At 38.7% G+C, this 20,027-nt stretch overlaps 1 protein-coding gene across 16 annotated transcripts in view; it reads left to right on the plus strand.

Annotated features, from left to right (window-relative positions):
* Positions 1-20,027, plus strand: part of ITSN2 (intersectin 2) — a 150,928-nt gene that overhangs the window by 42,424 nt on the left and 88,477 nt on the right. For all 16 annotated transcript variants that reach the window (XM_053891105.1, XM_053891106.1, XM_053891097.1 and 13 more), the window contains 13 exons: positions 928-1,020; positions 2,980-3,043; positions 4,113-4,276; positions 6,253-6,459; positions 6,604-6,700; positions 8,005-8,144; positions 12,586-12,649; positions 13,178-13,315; positions 13,763-13,848; positions 14,769-15,031; positions 15,927-16,076; positions 18,681-18,821; positions 19,817-19,904. In XM_053891105.1, coding sequence (XP_053747080.1) covers positions 928-1,020; positions 2,980-3,043; positions 4,113-4,276; positions 6,253-6,459; positions 6,604-6,700; positions 8,005-8,144; positions 12,586-12,649; positions 13,178-13,315; positions 13,763-13,848; positions 14,769-15,031; positions 15,927-16,076; positions 18,681-18,821; positions 19,817-19,904 — 1,695 coding nt within the window. The remainder of the gene's footprint in view (positions 1-927; positions 1,021-2,979; positions 3,044-4,112; positions 4,277-6,252; positions 6,460-6,603; positions 6,701-8,004; positions 8,145-12,585; positions 12,650-13,177; positions 13,316-13,762; positions 13,849-14,768; positions 15,032-15,926; positions 16,077-18,680; positions 18,822-19,816; positions 19,905-20,027) is intronic.

Below are 20,027 nucleotides of genomic sequence, written 5' to 3' on the forward strand. Positions count from 1 at the left end.
CATGGGGATGATAATAACAGTATCTCCTGTATAGGGTAGTGGTGAGAGTCCGTGAGTTTACTGCATTAAAAAGGCCCTGACACAGAGTCGGGGCTCAGTAAAAGCCAGCTGCTTCCCTCTGTCGTCTTTTGTTGTCATTATTTTTTTATTGTCATCATCATTTTTCCAAATTGTCACAGGAGGCATGACAGGGTAATTTGTTTACTTTATAATAAACCAGTAAACTAAGTAGGTTTTTACTATGTGTTTGGTATTTATTTAGAAAGTGTGTAGGTTTAACTATTTTAGGAACTTAGTTCTTCAGTACATCTGTTTCTTTATTTTTAACTTTAATCTTAAAACTTGTCTTTAAGAGAGGATGTTTATAGATTTTTTTTTTAATCCATTCATTTAGGGCTAAGAAATATTTGTTAAATCAGATCCATCTAGTGTTTCAAATTAGAGTGGGCACCTACTTTTCAATGAAACGCATTCCCGGCAACAGCTTTGTAAGGCAGATTTTCATATAATAGACAGCCAGTGTGTATGAGTCGATACATTTAAACATTTGGACTCTTATTGTTGGGAGTTGAGTAAACTGAAAAGGTAGTCAGAAGTGAAGTATATGTGGTTATCAGCTATGTTCAATGTGTCGAAAGGATGGGAATGATATTTTATTCATCTTTTTATTTCCGGAATTTAGCTTGTTGCCCATTGCCAGTGAGTGGTATATAGTAATTGTTCCATAGATGTTAATTAGATGAATGAGTGAAAAGCCTCAGGGCTGTGCTATGTATATATGGTCATGAAAGAGTTTTACTTTTTGTGTCACGTGGGGGTAGAGTACTGTCAGTAAATGGACACTTGTTTTTATATTTACATTTTAGAATTATTTTGAGCATTCTCATATATATACTACAATTTCTTTGTCTTTCACTTATGTTTTAGGAGGGCCAAACATGTGGGCTATTACCTCTGAAGAACGGACTAAGCATGACAAGCAGTTTGATAATCTCAAACCCTCAGGAGGTTACATAACAGGTTTGTGTTTATATTTCAATTATGAATTATGTTCCTTTTCATGTAATACCTTAGAATTTAGAATTTTAATTCGATTACCATCAAATTTGAATTATTATATAATAAAATTCCTATCACAATTCATGAATTAAAAAAAAACAGCGGTTTTATTTTATCTGGAACTGGTTTAATTTGTTGTTTTGGAATTGGCATATGGGAGATCTTTTCCTAATCCTAAATGATAATCAAGAATTTCAAGAAGTTCAGTTTACTTGTCCAGTTTCACACTTTAACATTATTTCTAGAATGTTTTCAGGTTAGTTCTTGAGGTAATTGAGACTTTTATCCAAGCAAATTTATTAATGTGCTCCTAATATGTTGTGCCAATTACCTGTATAACAATCAGTATTACTAAGTCTAGAAGAAATACGCGTCAGGTTCATTTCCTTGAAAATAATCTAGATTTTTTTTTTCTGTGATCTGTTTTTATAATGCTAGCCCTCTGTTTTTGAGGGTGATACCAAGTGTTGATTGTTGGCACTAGCCCTTGTTTTGCAAAATGACCTCCGGAGCCTAAGGAGGATCAATTTAGGTGTATCTTTCACATTTTTTTTTTTTTTTATAAATTAAACTTTTTTTCTGTGCCAAAGCACGTGAGCACTTTATTTATAGTAATATAATGAATAATATTTACCAAATCTGTACTGTATTTCAGATGCTGTACTTAAGTGCATTATCTCATTTAATCTTGCAGTAGCCTTGTAAGATAGCTATATTGCCTGTATTTACAGATGGTTAGTGTTGATCTGGGCTTTGAAACTTTTTAGTCTGCTTTTGGAATCCATCCTCTTAGCCATTAGAGTTTAATATTATTTGTACTTCTATAATAATAGCTACTTTCCCTGGTATCAGGGCTAGAATTTGATTACCCTACTGGTAAGTTAACAATGTAGTCTGTTACTGTCTCATGGATGCTGGCACAAGACCCAAGGTTCCTGATCCAGAGACAAAGGACTTTATTAACGAGTGGCACAGCTTGCAGCTTGAGCATCAGCATGTTCCTCTTGGTTTCTCTTGTCCCCTGAGTCCTAAGGGGTGATGTAGAGAGCTCAAAAGGATGTTAAACATGCAGTGATTGTGTTATAGGACAGGAACCCTGAGCCAGGGGAACCCACCATTTTTGGTAAGCAGGCTTGTTTTTTGGCCCAGGGGAAACATTACCTCATGCCTCAAGATTGCTCACTGCAAACCCAACTCTGAGAAATGACCCAGGTAGAAAGTGGTTTAGGGTCTTGCCTTCTTGGCCCACACAGCAGGACATATAGGATTGTGAGAGACCCATGGGGGACTGTCTTTCCCAACACCTGGTATTTTTTATTTAGAATTCTTCTAGAGAATAGTGTTTTTCAATTAGGAATTCTATTAAATGGAGATATTATCAAATACCCCAGTTAATATGGAGAAACTAAGATGAATAATATAACCTTTAATTATTGATTAATGCATATAACTTCATTTTTTTTAAGTATTTATTTTAGAGAGAGAGCACAAGTGGGGGAGAAGGGCAAGGGGAGGGAAGGAGAGAGAGAGAGAGAGAGACAGAGGGAGGGAGGGAGGGAGGGAGGAACAAAGTGCTAAGCAGGCTCCACAGTTATAGCGGAGCCCAGCTCAGAGTTCAGTGCCACAACCCTGGAATCATAACCTGAGCCAGAACCAAGAGCTGGACGCTCAACCAACTGAGCCACCCAGGTGCCCCACCTGTAACTTTTTTTGTGACTTTTTTGTTTTAAAACATCTAAGTCTTATTCATGTAATGTAAATAATTGTATATGTGTATTTCTGTGTAGTTGTTTAATGACTGAAATTAAAATGATGATAAATCAGTAGCGTTATTGTTATTGCCCGCTACCATAATTCAGAGACATTGGAGGAATTCCATTTACTAATGTGCTGCTTAATGTTTGTTTTTACTACTTTCAGGTGATCAAGCACGTACCTTTTTCTTACAGTCAGGCCTGCCGGCTCCTGTTTTAGCTGAAATATGGTAAAGTGTTCTTTTTTTTTTTTTAATTTTTTTTTTTTTTAACGTTTTATTTATTTTTGAGACAGAGACACAGCATGAACGGGGGAGGGGCAGAGAGAGAGGGAGACACAGAATCGGAAGCAGGCTCCAGGCTCTGAGCCATCAGCCCAGAGCCCGACGCGGGGCTCGAACTCACGGACCGTGAGATCATGACCTGAGCCGAAGTCGGACGCTCAACCGACTGAGCCACCCAGGCGCCCCTAAAGTGTTTTTTTTTGTAGATGAACCTAAATTTCCGGTAGTCTGATTTGGTTTGGTTTGGTTTTTGATACAGTGTTAATAAAAAGTTGTTTTTACTTGTAGTCTGTTGTTAAGTATTCAGCTGTTAGAAAAGTTAATTTTATTGACTAAATGAGAATAATTGGGATTTTGTTCTATTGGACAAATTTTTAATGTCCTTAGAATTTCTGAGGAAAGATGTATACATTGCCATTGAAAAACATTTCTTTATAATTTGGCACACTCTCAAAATCTTCTTTCTGTTACTTTGTAGTTGTTTCATTTCTTTCATCATCTGTAAACACCAAATTAGTCCGCCCTTTTCCTGCTCTGACCTTAAACAAAATTGTTCTTTATATTATCTAGTGTTTTGTTTTTTAATATGTTTACAATAAATATCAACTGCTACCCCATCTTTCTTTCCACTTGAAATATTCCCATGCCTGGCGGAGTACTGACACATCACAAGCTTTCAATAAATATTTGAACAAATTAATAAATTAAATTTAGAATGATTATACTATTGGATAATTTCTTTCTGTCCACACTGGTGGAATTCATCCCAAAGGTCTCATAGTTTCTCTCTATGTGGATTCTGTGTCGACTGGCAGTATTTTATAAGATGGTATCCTTGTTCAGTATTTCTTAATGTATAAGTTATTTAGTTTTGGTGGTTTTGTTTATTTTTATATGTATGATTATCATTAAGTGATGATCTATATGTGAATGCTATGTCATTGTTCATATTTTATGATCCTCAAAAATAATGGTGACCCTACATAGCATTCTGCCCACATCATGGTCCTTTTAGGGCTTTATCAGACCTGAACAAGGATGGGAAGATGGATCAGCAAGAATTCTCCATAGCGATGAAGCTCATCAAACTGAAGCTACAAGGCCAGCAGCTGCCTGTGGTCCTCCCTCCTATTATGAAACAACCTCCTATGTTCTCTCCATTAATCTCTGCTCGTTTTGGTATGCATTTATTAATTGAATTAGCTGCATTTGATAGTCAAACTTGTCCTGGACACAATAACAGAAAAGGTTTTGTTAGCAAAAACAATAATCCTTAGACTCCAAGTTAAATTTCATGTCTGAGATAAGAAATATTAAAGTCGCTGTCATAGCAGGGGTGTCCTCGTGTCCCAGTTTTCCAGGGACAGTTCTGATTTATGCCTGTTGCTCTGGCCTCAAGTCTGGCTAGCGTCCCCTTTCACAGTTCCCAGATGGATCATAAATTATATGACCTCACCCCTGGTTAGAGCTGATCTTAAATACTGTTCTTAGTTTCCTCTGTACTCTGTATGAGTAACAGAAAAAATGTGAACAATTTTAAACTCACTTGAAATGGTTTAATTTAGGGGGTAATTTAAAACTATTCCTAAGTAGAAATTTTTCTGATTTAAAGATTAATTACCCAGCTAAATTTAGGGCTAAAAGTTATGGACTTTGATTTACACTTTCATCAGAGGGAATCAGTTTTCTGTTAATTTTGATTAGATAGTTTTTCTTTTTAATGTTTTTTTTTGTTTTTTGTTTTTTTTCATTTATTTTTGAGACAGAGACAGAGCATGAGCAGGGGAGGGGCAGAGAGAGAGGGAGACCCAGAATCCGAAGCAGGCTCCAGGCTCTGAGCTGTCAGCACAGAGCCCGATACAGGGCTCGAACTCACAGACCGTGAGATCATGACCTGAGCTGAAGTCGGACGCTCTACCGACTGAGCCACCCAGGCGCCCCTGATTAGATAGTTTCTTATTGATTATATATGAGAAGCACTCACTGGAATAGAACATTGGATTAGGCATTTTTGTGTATCTGAAACCTGTTCTTTCATTCTAGATGTCAGATCTTAAACCACTAAATTCTTTCACTGCTGTAGTGAGCTCTGGACATAAATACCAAATCATTGTGTGACTGTACTTTTATCGTGCACCTAGTTAGTAAATAAATAAAAGTCATCATTTTGTTCCTTTTAAAGAATTGTCCTTGGGGCTCCTGGGTATCTCAGTCGGTTGAGCATCCGACTTTGGCTCAAGTCATGATCTTACAGTTCGTGGGTTGGAGCCCCGCGCCGGGCTCTGGGCTGACAGCTCAGAGCCTGGAGCCTGCTTTGGATTCTGTGTCTCCCTCTCTCTGCCTGTCCACTGCTCATGCTCTGTTTCTCTCTCTCAAAAATAAACATCAAAAAAAATTAAAAAGAATTGTCCTTAAATGCATGGATGTGTTACTTATAAGAAAAGTGAAATATATGGCATATTTTCTTCTTGCAAATAATGCATATGCATAAATGGCTCTCCTATAGTATCTAGTAACTAGAACATCCTTTTTTGGGGATTGGGGACATCGGGGGAATGTGTGTATGTGTATGTGTTAGTTGAGTGACTCAACAGCACTGTATTTATTATCCTTATACAAAACCCCACATCTAATCAGGTAATACAGTCTTTCTAACATTTAATTGGAAAAGGCTGCTTAGCTTTCATGATGATGCTAGAAGAGAATTTTTAACTCCATAGTAGTCATTCCCTTAGTTCACACAGGTCAGAATATTGATATCGAAAGCAGTATCTCCCTCACTGCTAGGTCACCAAGCTGCTTTAGTGAACTTTTTTTTTTTTTTTTAAGTTTTTATTTTATTTTTGAGACAGAGAGAGACAGAGCATGAGCAGGGGAGGGGCAGAGAGAGAGGGAGACACAGAATCTGAAGCAAGCTCCAGGCTCTGAGCTGTCAGCACAGAGCCTGACGCGGGGCTTGAACTCACAGACTGTGAGATCATGACCTGAGCTGAAGTCGGATGTTTAACCGACTGAGCCACCCAGGCGCCCCTAACAAGAAGCCTAGTTTGTCTCTATAAACATGGGTCTGCTCACTGTACTGTAAACTTGTTTTCTGGCATGTGCTTTTATAGTTGATTACGAGCACTGGAAAATGTGTTCTGTTTTGTCTTTAGGAATGGGAAGCATGCCCAATCTGTCCATTCCTCACTCATTGCCTCCAGTTGCACCTATGGCAACCCCCTTACCCTCTGCGACTTCAGGGACCACCCTTCCTCCCTTAATGATGCCTGCTCCCCTAGTGCCTTCTGTTAGCACATCGTCACTACCAAATGGAACCGCTGGCCTCATTCAGCCATTATCCATTCCTTATTCTTCTTCAAGTAAGTACTTACTATCTAATGAGTCAGAAACTGTTAAAGAAAGAAACCGTTACGTTTTTGTCCCAATAAATACAAATTTCCTTCATAGTTTGTGATATCGTTTTGTGTGAACCTTTTTCATTTCTTCTTCTTTTTTCTTTTTAGCATTGCCTCATACGTCATCTTACAGTCTCATGATGGGAGGACTCGGCGGTGCTAGTTTACAGAAAGCCCAGTCTCTGATTGATTTAGGATCTAGTAGGTATGAAGGCTTAAAACCTCCAGCTTTTTATGCTTCCAATAAAGAGTAGCTCTGAGCTTATCCAGGTTTTACGTTAGAATGGCCAAATGTAAAATGCTTAAGGTAAATTTACTACTTCTAACTCACATAAAATAAGGTTTTATTTTTAAAATTGTTAAATGTTTGGGGCGCCTGGGTGGCTCAGTCGGTTAAGCGTGCGACTTCACCTCAGGTCATGATCTCACAGTTTGTGAGTTCGAGCCCTGCGTCGGGCTCTGTGCTGACAGTTCAGAGCCTGGAGCCTGCTTCAGATTCTGTGTCTCCTTCTATCTCTGCCCCTCCCCCACTTGTGCTTTGTCTCTCTCTGTCTCTCAGAAATAAATAAATGTAAAAACAAATAAAAATAAATAAATAAAATTGTTAAATGTTCAAAAAAAATGTTCCATGTAAACTAAAAATGTTCTGTATTTTCTTTTTTTTTTTTAATTTTTTTTAATGTTTTTATTTATTTTTAAGACAGAAAGACAGAGCATGAGCAGGGGAGGGGCAGAGAGAGAGGGAGACACAGAATCCGAAGTAGGCTCCAGGCTTTGAGCTGTCAGCACAGAGCCTGACACGGGGCTCGAACTCACGGACCGTGAGATCATGACCCGAGCTGAAGTCAGACACTTAACCGACTGAGCCACCCAGGCGCCCCTGCTGTATTTTCAATTGTCAAGTTTTTACCCCCAAATTACATATTTTTCCTTTAAAAAATAATATATATATATATATATATGTTTCTTAAAAAGTCTCATAGCCATGGTGTATTATTAATTTTTTTCTTGAGCAAATTCTACTGATTGAATAGCTTTTAAATTTTAGAAAGCACAAAAGCTTCAGTGTTCATTCATCACCCCTTATATAAATCATAATAGTACTCCTTAAGGCAGTGTACCAAGAGTGTTAGCTTTAACTCAGAAGAGGAGGATTGGTATCCTAGCTTAGACTCCCAATGGATATGTGTGACCTTCACTGAGCCATAGTTTGCCCGTCAAACAGGTGGGGACAGTAAAACCTTCTGAGTTTGTTAGGAGGATTAGAAATTGTATTTGTTAAGGCCTTAGCACCATACAGGGCCTGGCACATAATAGGTTCTTGGTAGTTCTGTAATTCATATGGTGTTTGCTTTCCTAAGAATGAGGTTAAATTTCTTAAATTTTTAAAATATCAGAAGCAATTACTATTGTACCATAGAAGGTGTGATTCTTAATGTCTCTGTCTTATAAAGTTTGTGTGTATTTTTTTTTTAGTAACATAAAATTTTTTAATAAATTTTGTTGTAGCTCAACTTCCTCAACTGCTTCACTCTCTGGAAACTCGCCCAAGACTGGGACCTTAGAGTGGGCGGTTCCTCAGCCTTCAAGGTTAAAATATCGGCAAAAATTTAATAGTCTTGACAAAAGCATGAGTGGATACCTCTCAGGTAGGTGGCATACAGTGTTTCAGGATGTGAGAGTTAAGGTTTTTTTATATGAATTCCTACTGAAGAACTCTTATTTGAATTTGTACTTTGTAACTCACCTAAAATTTTAGCATCCAAAAAATTTAGCAGGCATTTGATAAATACAGATATCTTAAGTTGTGTGAGAGCTCAAAGATGGATACAACTTGATCAGTTTCTTCAAAGTTCTTACAGTCAAGTTGAGCACACAGGTGTACACCCAACTTTTTGGAAGAAAGACCTCTCTCTTGAGAAGATGAAGCCTCATCTTCCAGTGCAGTGAAAGGAGACCCTCATGTGACAGGGAAGAGTGTGTGGAACTTAGCTTCATCTTATTTTCCCTGTGGGTCCCCTCCCTACTTGGGTCTTTCTCTGCTTGCCCTTACTGAAACCTCCCGGGAGCATTGTCTACCCTTTCGTGTTCCAACCCAGATGCTTCCATAAGAATTGCCCTTAGGTCCCTATAGAACATTTGAGTCCATGCTAGAACATTATCCGAACTTTTCCAATTAAGAGTAGTGAAGGGGATATAAACAGGGTGAAAGGCAAGTAGAGTTCCTACCTCCTAACTTTCCCCCTCTCTCTTCACTCAGCAACTAATCTACAGTTTAGGCGGAATAATAAAATAAGTATTTTAAAATAATAGAGCTCTAAAGTGCTAGGGAACATAGAATGGGAGATACTAATACTTAAAGAGATCAGATAAGACATAGGAAGGGAGCATTTAAGCTCCATCATGAAGAGTTAGGGTTTGGACAAATACAGATTGAAGGTGGGAACATTTGAGGGTGACAGAGAAGAAATCCCAAGAGCTAAAAGTACATGGCATATTTAGACAATTTGAAAAGTAGTCTATGGAATAGGAGTATGAGGTCTCTGTGCAGTAGGGCAAGGGAGCAAGAAGGCTTTGAAATTGATGGGACAAGCAAAAATGTACAATATTTTCTTTAAAGATACATTACTAGGGACATGTGGGTGGCTCAGTCAGTTAGGTGTCCGACTTCGGCTCAGGTCATGATCTCATGGTTCGTGAGTTTGAGCCCTTCATTGAGTGCTCTCCTGTTAGCACAGAGCCCGCTTCAGATCCTCTGTTGTGCCCCGCCCCTGCCCTTCCTCTCTCCCCTCCCTCTCTCCCTCTCTCTGTCTCTCTCTCTCTCTCTCTCTGTCTAAATAAATAAATAAATAAATAAATGGTTTCTTTTTTCAAATTAATAAAAGTGGAGTAAAAAGACATACAAAAATGTTCATGGCAGCTTCATTCAAAACATCCAGAAAAGAAACAGCCTAAGTATCTATCAATAGGAGAATGGATAAATAAATCGTGGTATATTTCTGTAACAGAACACAGCAAAATAATGTATTGAATGAAGGAAGCCTGGCCCAAAGGATCCATACTTATTTAATCCATTTATATGAAACTGAAGAACTGGAAACGTAACTGATGGTGATCGAAATCAGAATATTATAGTTTCTCTGTTGGGAAGGGGCCATGCACAAACCTCCTGAGGTGCTGAAAACTTACAATTAGTACATTTTCTGTATGTACTAAAAACATAAACAAAGATGGAATTTGAAGGTCCGTGGGGAGCTGCTGTAAAGAATGAGTCCTTACTGTTATTTACTTATATATGCCACACTGTATGAAGGTTGTGTATTAGGTTTTCAGAGAATGTTACTGTTCTGAGACCTATGAGAGTAAAGTGTATATTCATAGTTAAGGGAAGGATTTAAAAAAAAAAAAAAAAAAAAAGAATAGTTGTTTCTGGTGTCCTGAAACAGCAGAAGCCCAAGTATATGAGGATGGGGCTGACTTAGACTTACATGATGTGCTTTGTTCAATGAGTGTAGCCTGTGGTGATCTAATTTTCTTCCTCTTCTCTCCCCCCTAAACTCTCATGATTTATTTAAATGAATCCATTGACTCATAGTTTCTGAATCACATAATTTCTGGGCAGTCTGTGATGCACTGGAATACACAGGAGGAAGACACAGTCCATGTCTTTGAAGAGTCCATAGTATATAGGTCGTCACATAATCATAGTATTTGATTAGTGGTTTGAAAGTGCTGTGATTAATATAGATGAGAAAGTGACTAACACTGAAGATACGAGAGGGAGAGTTTCACAGAAGAGATGACATCTGAGCTGGATCTTCGAGGATGAGTAGATCACCACATAGAGAATGAGGGACTAACATTATAGACACAGGAAATAGGATATCCAAAGGATTGGTAGACCAACTTGAAGGCAGGGCATCTTCAAGTGAGCTTTTCTTAGTGAAGTACTCTGCCAGGTCTCTGTAACACTTTGTATTATTCATACTTTGCACACATTTAAGCCTTCCACCAGTATGCTTTTAACCAATTACATTCCTTCTCTTTTTCCTCCTGTTTGCTCTGTTGCCTAATGCTAAGGGATCTACTTTCAGTTTTCTTTGTCCAAGAGCTGAAACATTAGTTATTAGACCTTTTTTCTAGGTTTGCAGTAGCCTTCCATTTCTCTTTATTAGAAGAATTCTCCTTTTAACGCAAAAACCTCCTCAAATCTTACTTCCTATGTGAAATCTACTAAGGAGTAATTAGTTGGATGAGGCCATGAGCTATTTCCAGTGGTTTTCCTTATGTGATTTTTATTAAATGACCAGGTTTTTTTAAGAGAGTGAAAAACATTTTAAAGTTATATAATATAAACATCCAATTGCATGTTATAATTTATGGTGTATTTGTGTTTGTTCCGTATAGTATATGTCGCTTTGATTACCAGGACCTCATGTTCAAAGCTCAGTGAAACATTGTGTTAGCAGCATTCGTGCTGGCTCTGTGGTGGGACCTGTTGTGGAGGAGTTGGAGGATGTACTGTCTTCTGTGCAGAGTTATTTGGGTGGGCCTCAACTCAGGCTGAACCCTGAATAGGGCCTGACTCTTCCAGTACTCAGGGCTCAGTCAGTCACCTGGGAATGGGAGGTGCGACACCTGCTTTAGTGACTAGCTGACCTTCCCTAGAGACGCCATGTGATTTTATCCATGGTCAGAAAGCCACAGAGTTGCCCACCAGGAGTGAATACTCCTGTGAATCAGACGAGGACTTTGTGTTCTGAATAGATGCCTGAGATTCCTGTCTGACTATTATCCTGACATGAAAATGCAGATCAGGAAGCCTATTATGTATTTTTGAGCATTGAGGCAGGGAAAAGAAGTTGGAACAGCTTACTACATATAGTAAGCATTCAGTGAATGCTAACTGCTATTACTCTCAGACCCTATCCCATAAGTCCTTACTGCACTTTAGAGTAGTTTGGATTACAACTTTATTCATTACTTTAGCAAATATTAAGCATTTATGTACCTGGCACTGGGTATAATATGTTAGTGAATAAAGCAATGAAGGTTTTGGTCTCTGTAGAACTTAGTATGATAGTGGAAACAGACAATAAACAGGTAACCCGGAAGATAAATGTTACATTACAGTTTGTCACATGAGCTCTGAAGGAAACCAGCAGAAGTATATTGGATGATAGGGTGGACAGAGAAGGCCTTTCTGAGAAGGTGACATTAAGTTGGGACTTACAAGGTGAGAAGGACCCAGACATGCAGTGATGTTAAATTGTAGAACTTGACGTTGGATATAGGTGTACATGAGAGGGAGGGATCATGGGTGACTTTCTGGTTTCTGGCTTGAGCCACTGGATGGGCAGTGATGCCACCCAGAGAGAAGGGCAGACTGAGGGAGAATGGTTGGGGTGATGGTTAGGAAGAGGGGTGTAAATGGGGATTGAGAGAGTTACTTTGTATGTATTTGGTTTGAGATACCTGTGAAATACTTAGGTAGGTTTTTCAGTTGGTTATAGAAGTCTAAACCTAGAGGAGAGGTTTGGGCTGGGGTGTACATTTGCGAATCATCAGCTTTTAGGTGCTATTAAAAGTCACAGAAAGTTCACAGATGTGAACACACAGAGAACAGAGTGCCCAGGACAGAGCCTTGGGGAATGCCAGCATTTACAGGTTATTTGGAAGAGGAAAGATCAGAGAGAGAAGAGAAAATCTGAAGACACTAAAAGAGCTGTGCTTGGGGCTGCATGGGGAGCACGAGGAAGGCCGAGAGCTTGGCCTCCAGTACTTTCTGTGCCAGCCCGCGGTCCTTCATGTTGGTCAGTGGCATGGACTGTTATTTTCTAAAAGGACTGGGGGAGCACTTGACTTATTAATTCTAGATTTAAATTCCTTGGGGCAAGGGTTGTGCTTTGATTGGTGCTGAATGCTCAGTACCTGCATGTGGTAAAAGCTTTCCAATGTTAAAAGTTCCCAGGGTGGCAGCAGTGTTATTTTGCAGATACAGCTATTTAGGTTTTCATAACTTTAAAGAGACTGAAGAATTTCCTTTCTTTCTTTTCTTTTTTTGTTTTTATGGTTTCCTTGTTCAATCAGGTTTTCAAGCTAGAAATGCCCTTCTTCAGTCAAATCTTTCTCAAACTCAGCTAGCTACTATTTGGTGAGTTTGTCAAGATTTTCAACTATACATCCACTATGGTAAGAAAGATCCTGTTTCTGAAAAAGTTTGTGACTCAGAGATGTTCCATAAGAGCAGCCATTTGAAGATCAATGCAACATTGAAAGCCAGTAAAATTGTACAAAATGTTATTCTTGAAAATTTGGTATTAATTATTTTGCAGGTAAAATTAGTTTGCTTTTTCATAATGGTGTCTGTGGAGAGTTTGAGAATATCTCATTTTTAATTTAGAGATAACTGATTTGATAGGTGAATTATCCATGAAACAAGATAAGCCACATTTTCAGGAGGAATGTTTCCTTTTCTGTTTCAAAGTTTCTCCCCTCTCTTGTACAATAGGACAATTAAGGGTAAAAATAAGCTCACTTTTCCATATATATTTACATTTCCCTAAAGTATGTTAATCCAGCTGTTTCATTTTTCTTGTTTTAAAAATAGAATATTGAACTCTTTTGAAAATACTTTAAATAGACTTTGTTTCTAAGCTGGGAACATTCACATTTGCTTTAGGACCCTGGCTGACATTGATGGCGACGGACAGCTGAAAGCCGAAGAGTTCATCCTTGCGATGCATCTCACTGACATGGCCAAAGCTGGACAGCCCTTGCCACTGACGTTGCCTCCTGAACTTGTCCCTCCATCTTTCAGGTGGGCGCCTCTGGAGGGAAGAGGCATGTCTGGGGACAGACATGATTACTACATAGCGATTTCCTGAGGCCTCTGCTCTAGTTTAGGAGGAAGTTAAACATTTACACTGCCATTTGATTTTGATATTTAATGAGTTATGCCAGGAAGGAGTACAAGTAGGTGTGTTTCCACCATACTATAGATAAGGAAACTGATGACTTAAAGAGATTAAAAACAAAACTTGCTCACCGACTGCAGTCAGCTGAACTGTGGTGGGAATCCAGATCTCTCTCTCTTTCTCAGTCCGTATCCTGCTGTACATGGTTACTACAGACCATATTGCACTCTTAATGTCTCTGATGCTGTATTCTGAATGTTAAATGGCTCTAGTCATTTGGTAGTATAACTGTATGTATAGTCTGGTCTAGAGTTCCCAGACTGCTAAATATGTTTGTTTGCTTTTCTTAGAGGAGGAAAGCAAATTGATTCCATTAATGGAACTCTGCCTTCATATCAGAAAATTCAAGAAGAGGAACCTCAGAAAAAATTACCAGGTAACATCGAGTGTCTAAGTTGTATATTTATAGTGGGTTCTCTTAAATTTTACCTTGAGATGTAAATGAGTATCTAGAATTTTTGCATTCTTTCTCTGTCTTTAAATGTTTATTTATTTTGAGAGAGAGCAAGCACAGGGGAGGGGCAGAGAGAGGGGGAGACACAGAATCAGAAGCAGGCTCCAGGCTCTGAGCTGTCAGCACAGAGCCCAACACGGGACTCCAACTCAGGAACCGCGAGGTCATGATCTGAGCCGAAGTCGGACACCCAACTGACTAAGCCACCCAGGCGCCCCTAGAATTTTTACATTCTTAATATTTTATATACCATAAGAGAAAACTATTTGATGAATGGGTTGGATTTTGAAGCAAAAAATTAAGATAGTCAAAAATGAGAAGAAGTGTATTTAGGAAGAAAGTATGCACATTTGGCAAGAGTTTGTGTATTTGATATCCTAGTTAAAATGTTTCTCTCACTTTAGGAAAAATCACTGTAGCAGGTGATGTGATAAAATCTTAAGCTGTAAAGAACAGTTTAAATATTGGTTGAAGAAGTATATATGTAGATGTTCTAAAGTATTAAAAATATAGTGAAATATATCAAATAAATATATAGCCATCTAGCTTTGTCCTTGAAGAAAATGCTAAGAAAAAAGTTGGAAAATGGTTTTATTGGCAAGAATAGTAAAATTATTTTTTCTCTCTCAGATGAATTCATACCTAGAAATTTGTTTTCCAAAAATGAATACTCTTAGACAAAAGTAAATATTTTATTATTTATATTTGAGGTAAAATTATCCTTAAGAGAAGTATCCACAGAGTAACAGCACTCAGATGATCACGAGGCAAGAGTGTGTTGAAATTGGAGTCCACATTGTTGGGCTCTTCATGTGAGAGTGTTTACTGTCTACCTTATTTAGTTACTTTCGAGGACAAGCGGAAGGCCAACTACGAGCGAGGGAACGTGGAACTGGAGAAGCGGCGCCAAGCCCTGATGGAGCAGCAGCAGAGGGAGGCAGAGCGAAAAGCCCAGAAAGAAAAGGAAGAGTGGGAGCGAAAACAGAGAGAATTACAGGAGCAAGAATGGAAGAAACAACTTGAATTAGAAAAACGCTTGGAGAAGCAGAGGGAATTGGAGAGACAGCGGGAGGAAGAAAGGAGAAAAGAGATAGAAAGACGAGAGGTTATTTTTAAGTTATTTTATTGCCTAAGAAAATGATTATATTTGATAAATGGATACATCTTACTTGATTTAAAAAAAAAAAAATGGCTGTTTTTGTTGTGCCTTTTTCTCTGCCTCATTCATTCTTACCTGTTCTCCAATTCTGAACCTTCCTTCCCTTGTGGACTGGAAGAGGGCCCTTGCTTGTAAAGAGTTTTCAGGGCCAGTAACTGGTAGAAAAGGTGATATTTCTGTAGGTCAAGAAGGATTTGCAACTCAAAGAAGGATTGATTGCAAAGCTGAGTTGAGTGAGGAGCTGAGGTTAGTGAGCCAGAGGAAGGGGTCTGTCCAGGCAGGTCACTGAACAAAAGTAAGCTTAGGATCCAGAGTGAGAGGCCACAGAACTGGTGCAGCAGAAGGCTGAGACTGGGGAGTTTGAAGGTATGGAGGAGAAGCACGAGGGTGGGCTTGCGCAGGTCCTTGGGATAAATGGTGTCGTGTGGCATCCCTAAGAGGACTGGCTTTGTTTCAAGGGGCTTAGGATGGAGCACAGTAAATCATAGAGATACTGAAGTAATATCAGTAGAAGGGTCTTTCTTCCCTGATACCAGACTACAGGTGTGATTATTGCTATTAACGTTTATGTTTATGAAATTGTCCTTTGGTTTAAACGAAAAATAACTAGAAACAAAGAGATGGTCCCAGGAAACAAATCAAAAAGTCTGATGGGTGATGTTGCTTTTGTGGAAGTCTATAGGTTAGGCCCACTGGTAAAACTGGGTTTGCCCAGGTACCCTTAGGCCCTGAAGCCCACTAAGTGCTAAACGCTGCCTCGCCTTTATCTTTGTCATCCCAGCAGTTTTTGAATGATGAAAAATTGTTAATTTAAAAGTCAAACTTAAGTCATTATTTTCAGGCAGCAAAACAGGAACTTGAAAGACAACGTCGTTTAGAATGGGAGAGGATTCGTCGCCAGGAGCTTCTCAATCAAAGGAATAGAGAACAGGAAGAAATTGTCAGGTTAAACTCTAAAAAGAAGAGTCTTCATCTCGAGTTGGAAGCACTGGTATGGCTGAAGTTTAAGTGAAATTTCCCTGAATGATGCTAGAGTTACTTGTTGAAAAACGTCATTGTTTTTTAAACCTACCTCATGAATATATTAGGTGTTCATGTGATTATATCGTCACGTTTTCATGTGTGCTTAACAGTCTGGATGGTATAGTGTACTGAAACAGGATAGTGACTCAGAATGCTGGGAGTTACATTGTGGTCTCAGTTCAGAAGCTGACAAACCACGCATTCCTGGGCAAGACCTTTCCCTTCTCTGTGCTTCACTTTCCCCTTTTATAAAACAAAAGGCTGCACTAGTTCAGTAATTTTCATTTTCCAAATTGCTGTCTGGAAGACCCCACTCCAGTGGGGTAACCAGCAGTGGGAGAGGGGAGGCTAAGGCACTCCCCAGTGCTTCCCACCGTTCACAGCAGAGAAGCTCCACACTTACCTGCTTTGCTTTTATTGGAGCTTTATCTGAGATTTGCTTGGAAAAAGGGTTCTGCTTTTTAAAAAGACAAAAATGATTTGAAATTCCTGATCTAAATGATCTCAGGATTCCTTCCAGTTCCGTAGGACTGTGTGGTTCTTACCACTATGCTTACCAATGTTTACACATCAGATATCAGAGGGCCAAGTTGTTTAAAAGACTTTGTTGCAAATGAAAGGTAGGAAGGTATAAAGGGTGTTGGGAAAGTATACTTTTCTACTACAACCCTAGAATCCATAAGCCTGACCTGATGGTATAATAGGATTTTGCAAAAATGGTTGTGTAGCCTTGTTATAGAGCCAAGTATAGATCTCGTTTAGTTGGAGTCTCACATTTTATTTGGTTGATGACTTGAAATTAAAATTTTTAAAAACAGCAATATTTGTAATCATAAAGGTACTTCAAATGGATAGGAAAGTATATCACAATTATTGATCCTGCCATAGTACTACAAAACTGTCCTAAAAAACATTAACTTCTTTGTGTAGCTACTTGGGTATCTGTCTCAACCATTATTTTGACTCTATATTTTTCTTTAAAAATATAATGGGAGCCAGGGGTGCCTGGGTGGCTCAGTCGGTTAAGCGTCCGACTTTGGCTCAGGTCATGATCTCATGGTTCATGGGTTCAAGCCCTGCATCGGGCTCTGTGCTGACAGCTCAGAGCCTGGAGCCTGCTTTGGATTCTGTGTTTCCCTCTCTCTCTGCCCTTCCCCCACTCCTACCCTGTGTTTCTCTCTGTCAAAAATAAATATTAAAAAAAATTCTTTTTTAGTATATAGTGGGAAAGAATCCTAAGATTGATGGTTTTTTTCCCCCCAAGAACTTGGATTACATACCAAGAAGTAGCATAGATTAATGTGCAGAGTCTGGAAGGCCCAGAGCCTATACTTAACACATGCTGAAGATAAGTAACATGAAATCCAGGGTAGACACAACCTATTCCTATTCCTTTTAGCGTGTATTTCTCAAATATGAAGCATACTTCCCAGTAAAAACTTTATGAGTGATTTTTTTAAGCCTTATTTCTCATCCTCCCTTTACTGTATTAGTTTGCTAGGGCTGCCATAACAAATACCACAGACTGGGTGGCTTAAACAGCACAAATTAATTTTCTCACAGTTCTGGAAGCAGAAGTCCAAGATCAAGATGTCAGCAGGTTTGGTTACTTCTGAGACCTTTCTCCGTCGCTTGAAGATGGCTGCCTTCTTGCTGTGTCCTCACATGGCCTTTCCTCTGCCTGCGCATCTCTGGTGTCTGTTTCGTGTCCACATTTTCTAGCCTCATAAGTCAGATTATTTTAGGGCCCATTTATATATGACCTCATTTAACCTTATGATCTCTTTAAAGACCCTGTGTCCAAATACAATCACATTTTGAGGTCCTGGGGATTAGGACTTCAGCATAACTTTTTGGAGGGATACACTTCAGCCCATAATACCTCACCCTTCTCTCTAGCCTCCATTGAGAATCTCTGCTGTTGTTGCTTTTTTCCCCCATACTTCTCAGAAGAAGAGAAAAGGAATATTTGGTATGGGAGAAGAAAATTGTGGCCCAAAAGGCCCTGCTGGACCCTGTTTAATTGGAGGAAATTAGATGGCAGTGTGGAGGGTAGAAATAGAAGCGCAGAGAAGGTAATGCTAAAAGTCACATGTAGATGTTTATTTCTCATTATTCTTTGAAATTGTCTCTATTTTAATATGAATTAATGCCTAAATCCTGAATTCAGAAAAAATTCAGTGTGTTCTGTTTGTGCTTGCTCATCTTAACATATGGGCCCTTCTTATGCTCTGAGAATGGTATGTTTTCTGCTAACAACTTTGTAGTTAACAGATACAACTCTAGAACACATTCGACTTCCTTTGTTTTTGTAGGGTTTTTGGGGGGGTTTTTTTTGGTAGGCTCCACGCCCAAAGTCACCCTCAAACTTACGACCCTGAGATCAAGAGTTGCATGCTCTACTGACTGAGCCATCCAGGCAGGCATTCCCCATTTAGTTTTAGACATTTATCTAGACTGAGTATAAATGATAAATGACATTTAAAAGTTTAAATCAGGATATGATTCTCCTGACAGGAACATTTCCTATTAGCATCTTATGTTGCTGTGTATTTATATGCTCTTCCTATAGAATGGCAAACACCAGCAGATCTCAGGCAGACTTCAAGATGTCCGACTCCGAAAACAAACTCAAAAGACTGAGCTGGAAGTTCTAGATAAACAGTGTGACCTGGAAATTATGGAAATCAAGCAACTCCAACAAGAACTTCAGGTTAGTCCTTTGCTGCTGAATTGTCCATAAATATGAGCAGTCATTAATAATTCTTCCTGATAGAATAGTTTTCGCTTTAAGGGTGATGAACCTTTCTGAGTCTCTGATAGACTTCATTTCTAGAAGGATATAAGTATATACCATCTTGTATATTATATCAAGAAGCTCACATGCCCCCGAAAACTCTACTAGACCTCTGGTTAAATTCTACTTAATATTTGTACATAAATGGATGTTTATCACTTTGAGTTTTAAGTCTTTAATAAATGTGTAGATATACCTACATGTTAAACTAAGATTGTTGGTACTCTTTTAGGAAATTTTGACCTAACATTTTTCTTTTCAGAGTTGTGGTGAGAGTGTTAAATGTGTGTGTCCCTCAGGGACCTGGTAATCTCTTCTTTACTTGTGCAGTAGGGTCTAGTTCAGTTATTATGGGGACTCTGGAAGCATTCTGAATCTTTAGAGTCCTCTTACCAAAGTTACTGTTTCTGTATGGACTCGCAGTTAATTAACAGAGTCTTCTTCCTGTGTCACAGCAGGTACAGACAGGCCACATAACATTTCCTGTCTAATTTGAACCTGCTTCCCTAGTTATTCCTGAGTTATCAGTTTCTCTTTGATATTCATTCTGGGGTGTCATGACCTGCTTACAGATACCATTCAGTGCAGATACCAAAGGCACCTCTTAGCTTGTACCTGCTGTCATCCATCAGTATGCTGAAAACTGTAAGACTTTCAGACACACCCCATTCCTCACCCCCTTTTCTTTCCAGCCAGTCATTCATAAATGGGAATTCATGTTCAAATACTGGTATTTTAAGTCACACATAATTCCATTCTAGTTTATTCATAAAGTATAAGCAGTATTTTACAGCTACGTATTATTCCTATACTAAGTTTTAAGAGTGACTAAGTCATGTTTTTAAGTTTCCAAAAAATTTTCAGACAACGTGACAGAGTTTTAACCAGGCACTACTTTTTCTTTTTATAAGGATTATCAAAATAAACTTATCTATTTGGTACCGGAGAAGCAATTATTAAATGAAAGAATTAAGAACATGCAGCTTGGTAACACACCTGGTAAGTCTCTAAGGTTTGTTTTGCCTCTTCCATTCTTCTCTGCGTGAAGGTGCCAGTCATATTCTTGTGAAAATAGCATTATTTTGTTATAAATAACATTTTTTGTACAGTTAACATTTTCAA

This window comes from Panthera pardus, unplaced genomic scaffold (genome assembly GCF_024362965.1).
Source record: "Panthera pardus isolate Hobbes unplaced genomic scaffold, ASM2436296v1 HiC_scaffold_26, whole genome shotgun sequence".
Classification (NCBI taxonomy): domain Eukaryota; kingdom Metazoa; phylum Chordata; class Mammalia; order Carnivora; family Felidae; genus Panthera; species Panthera pardus.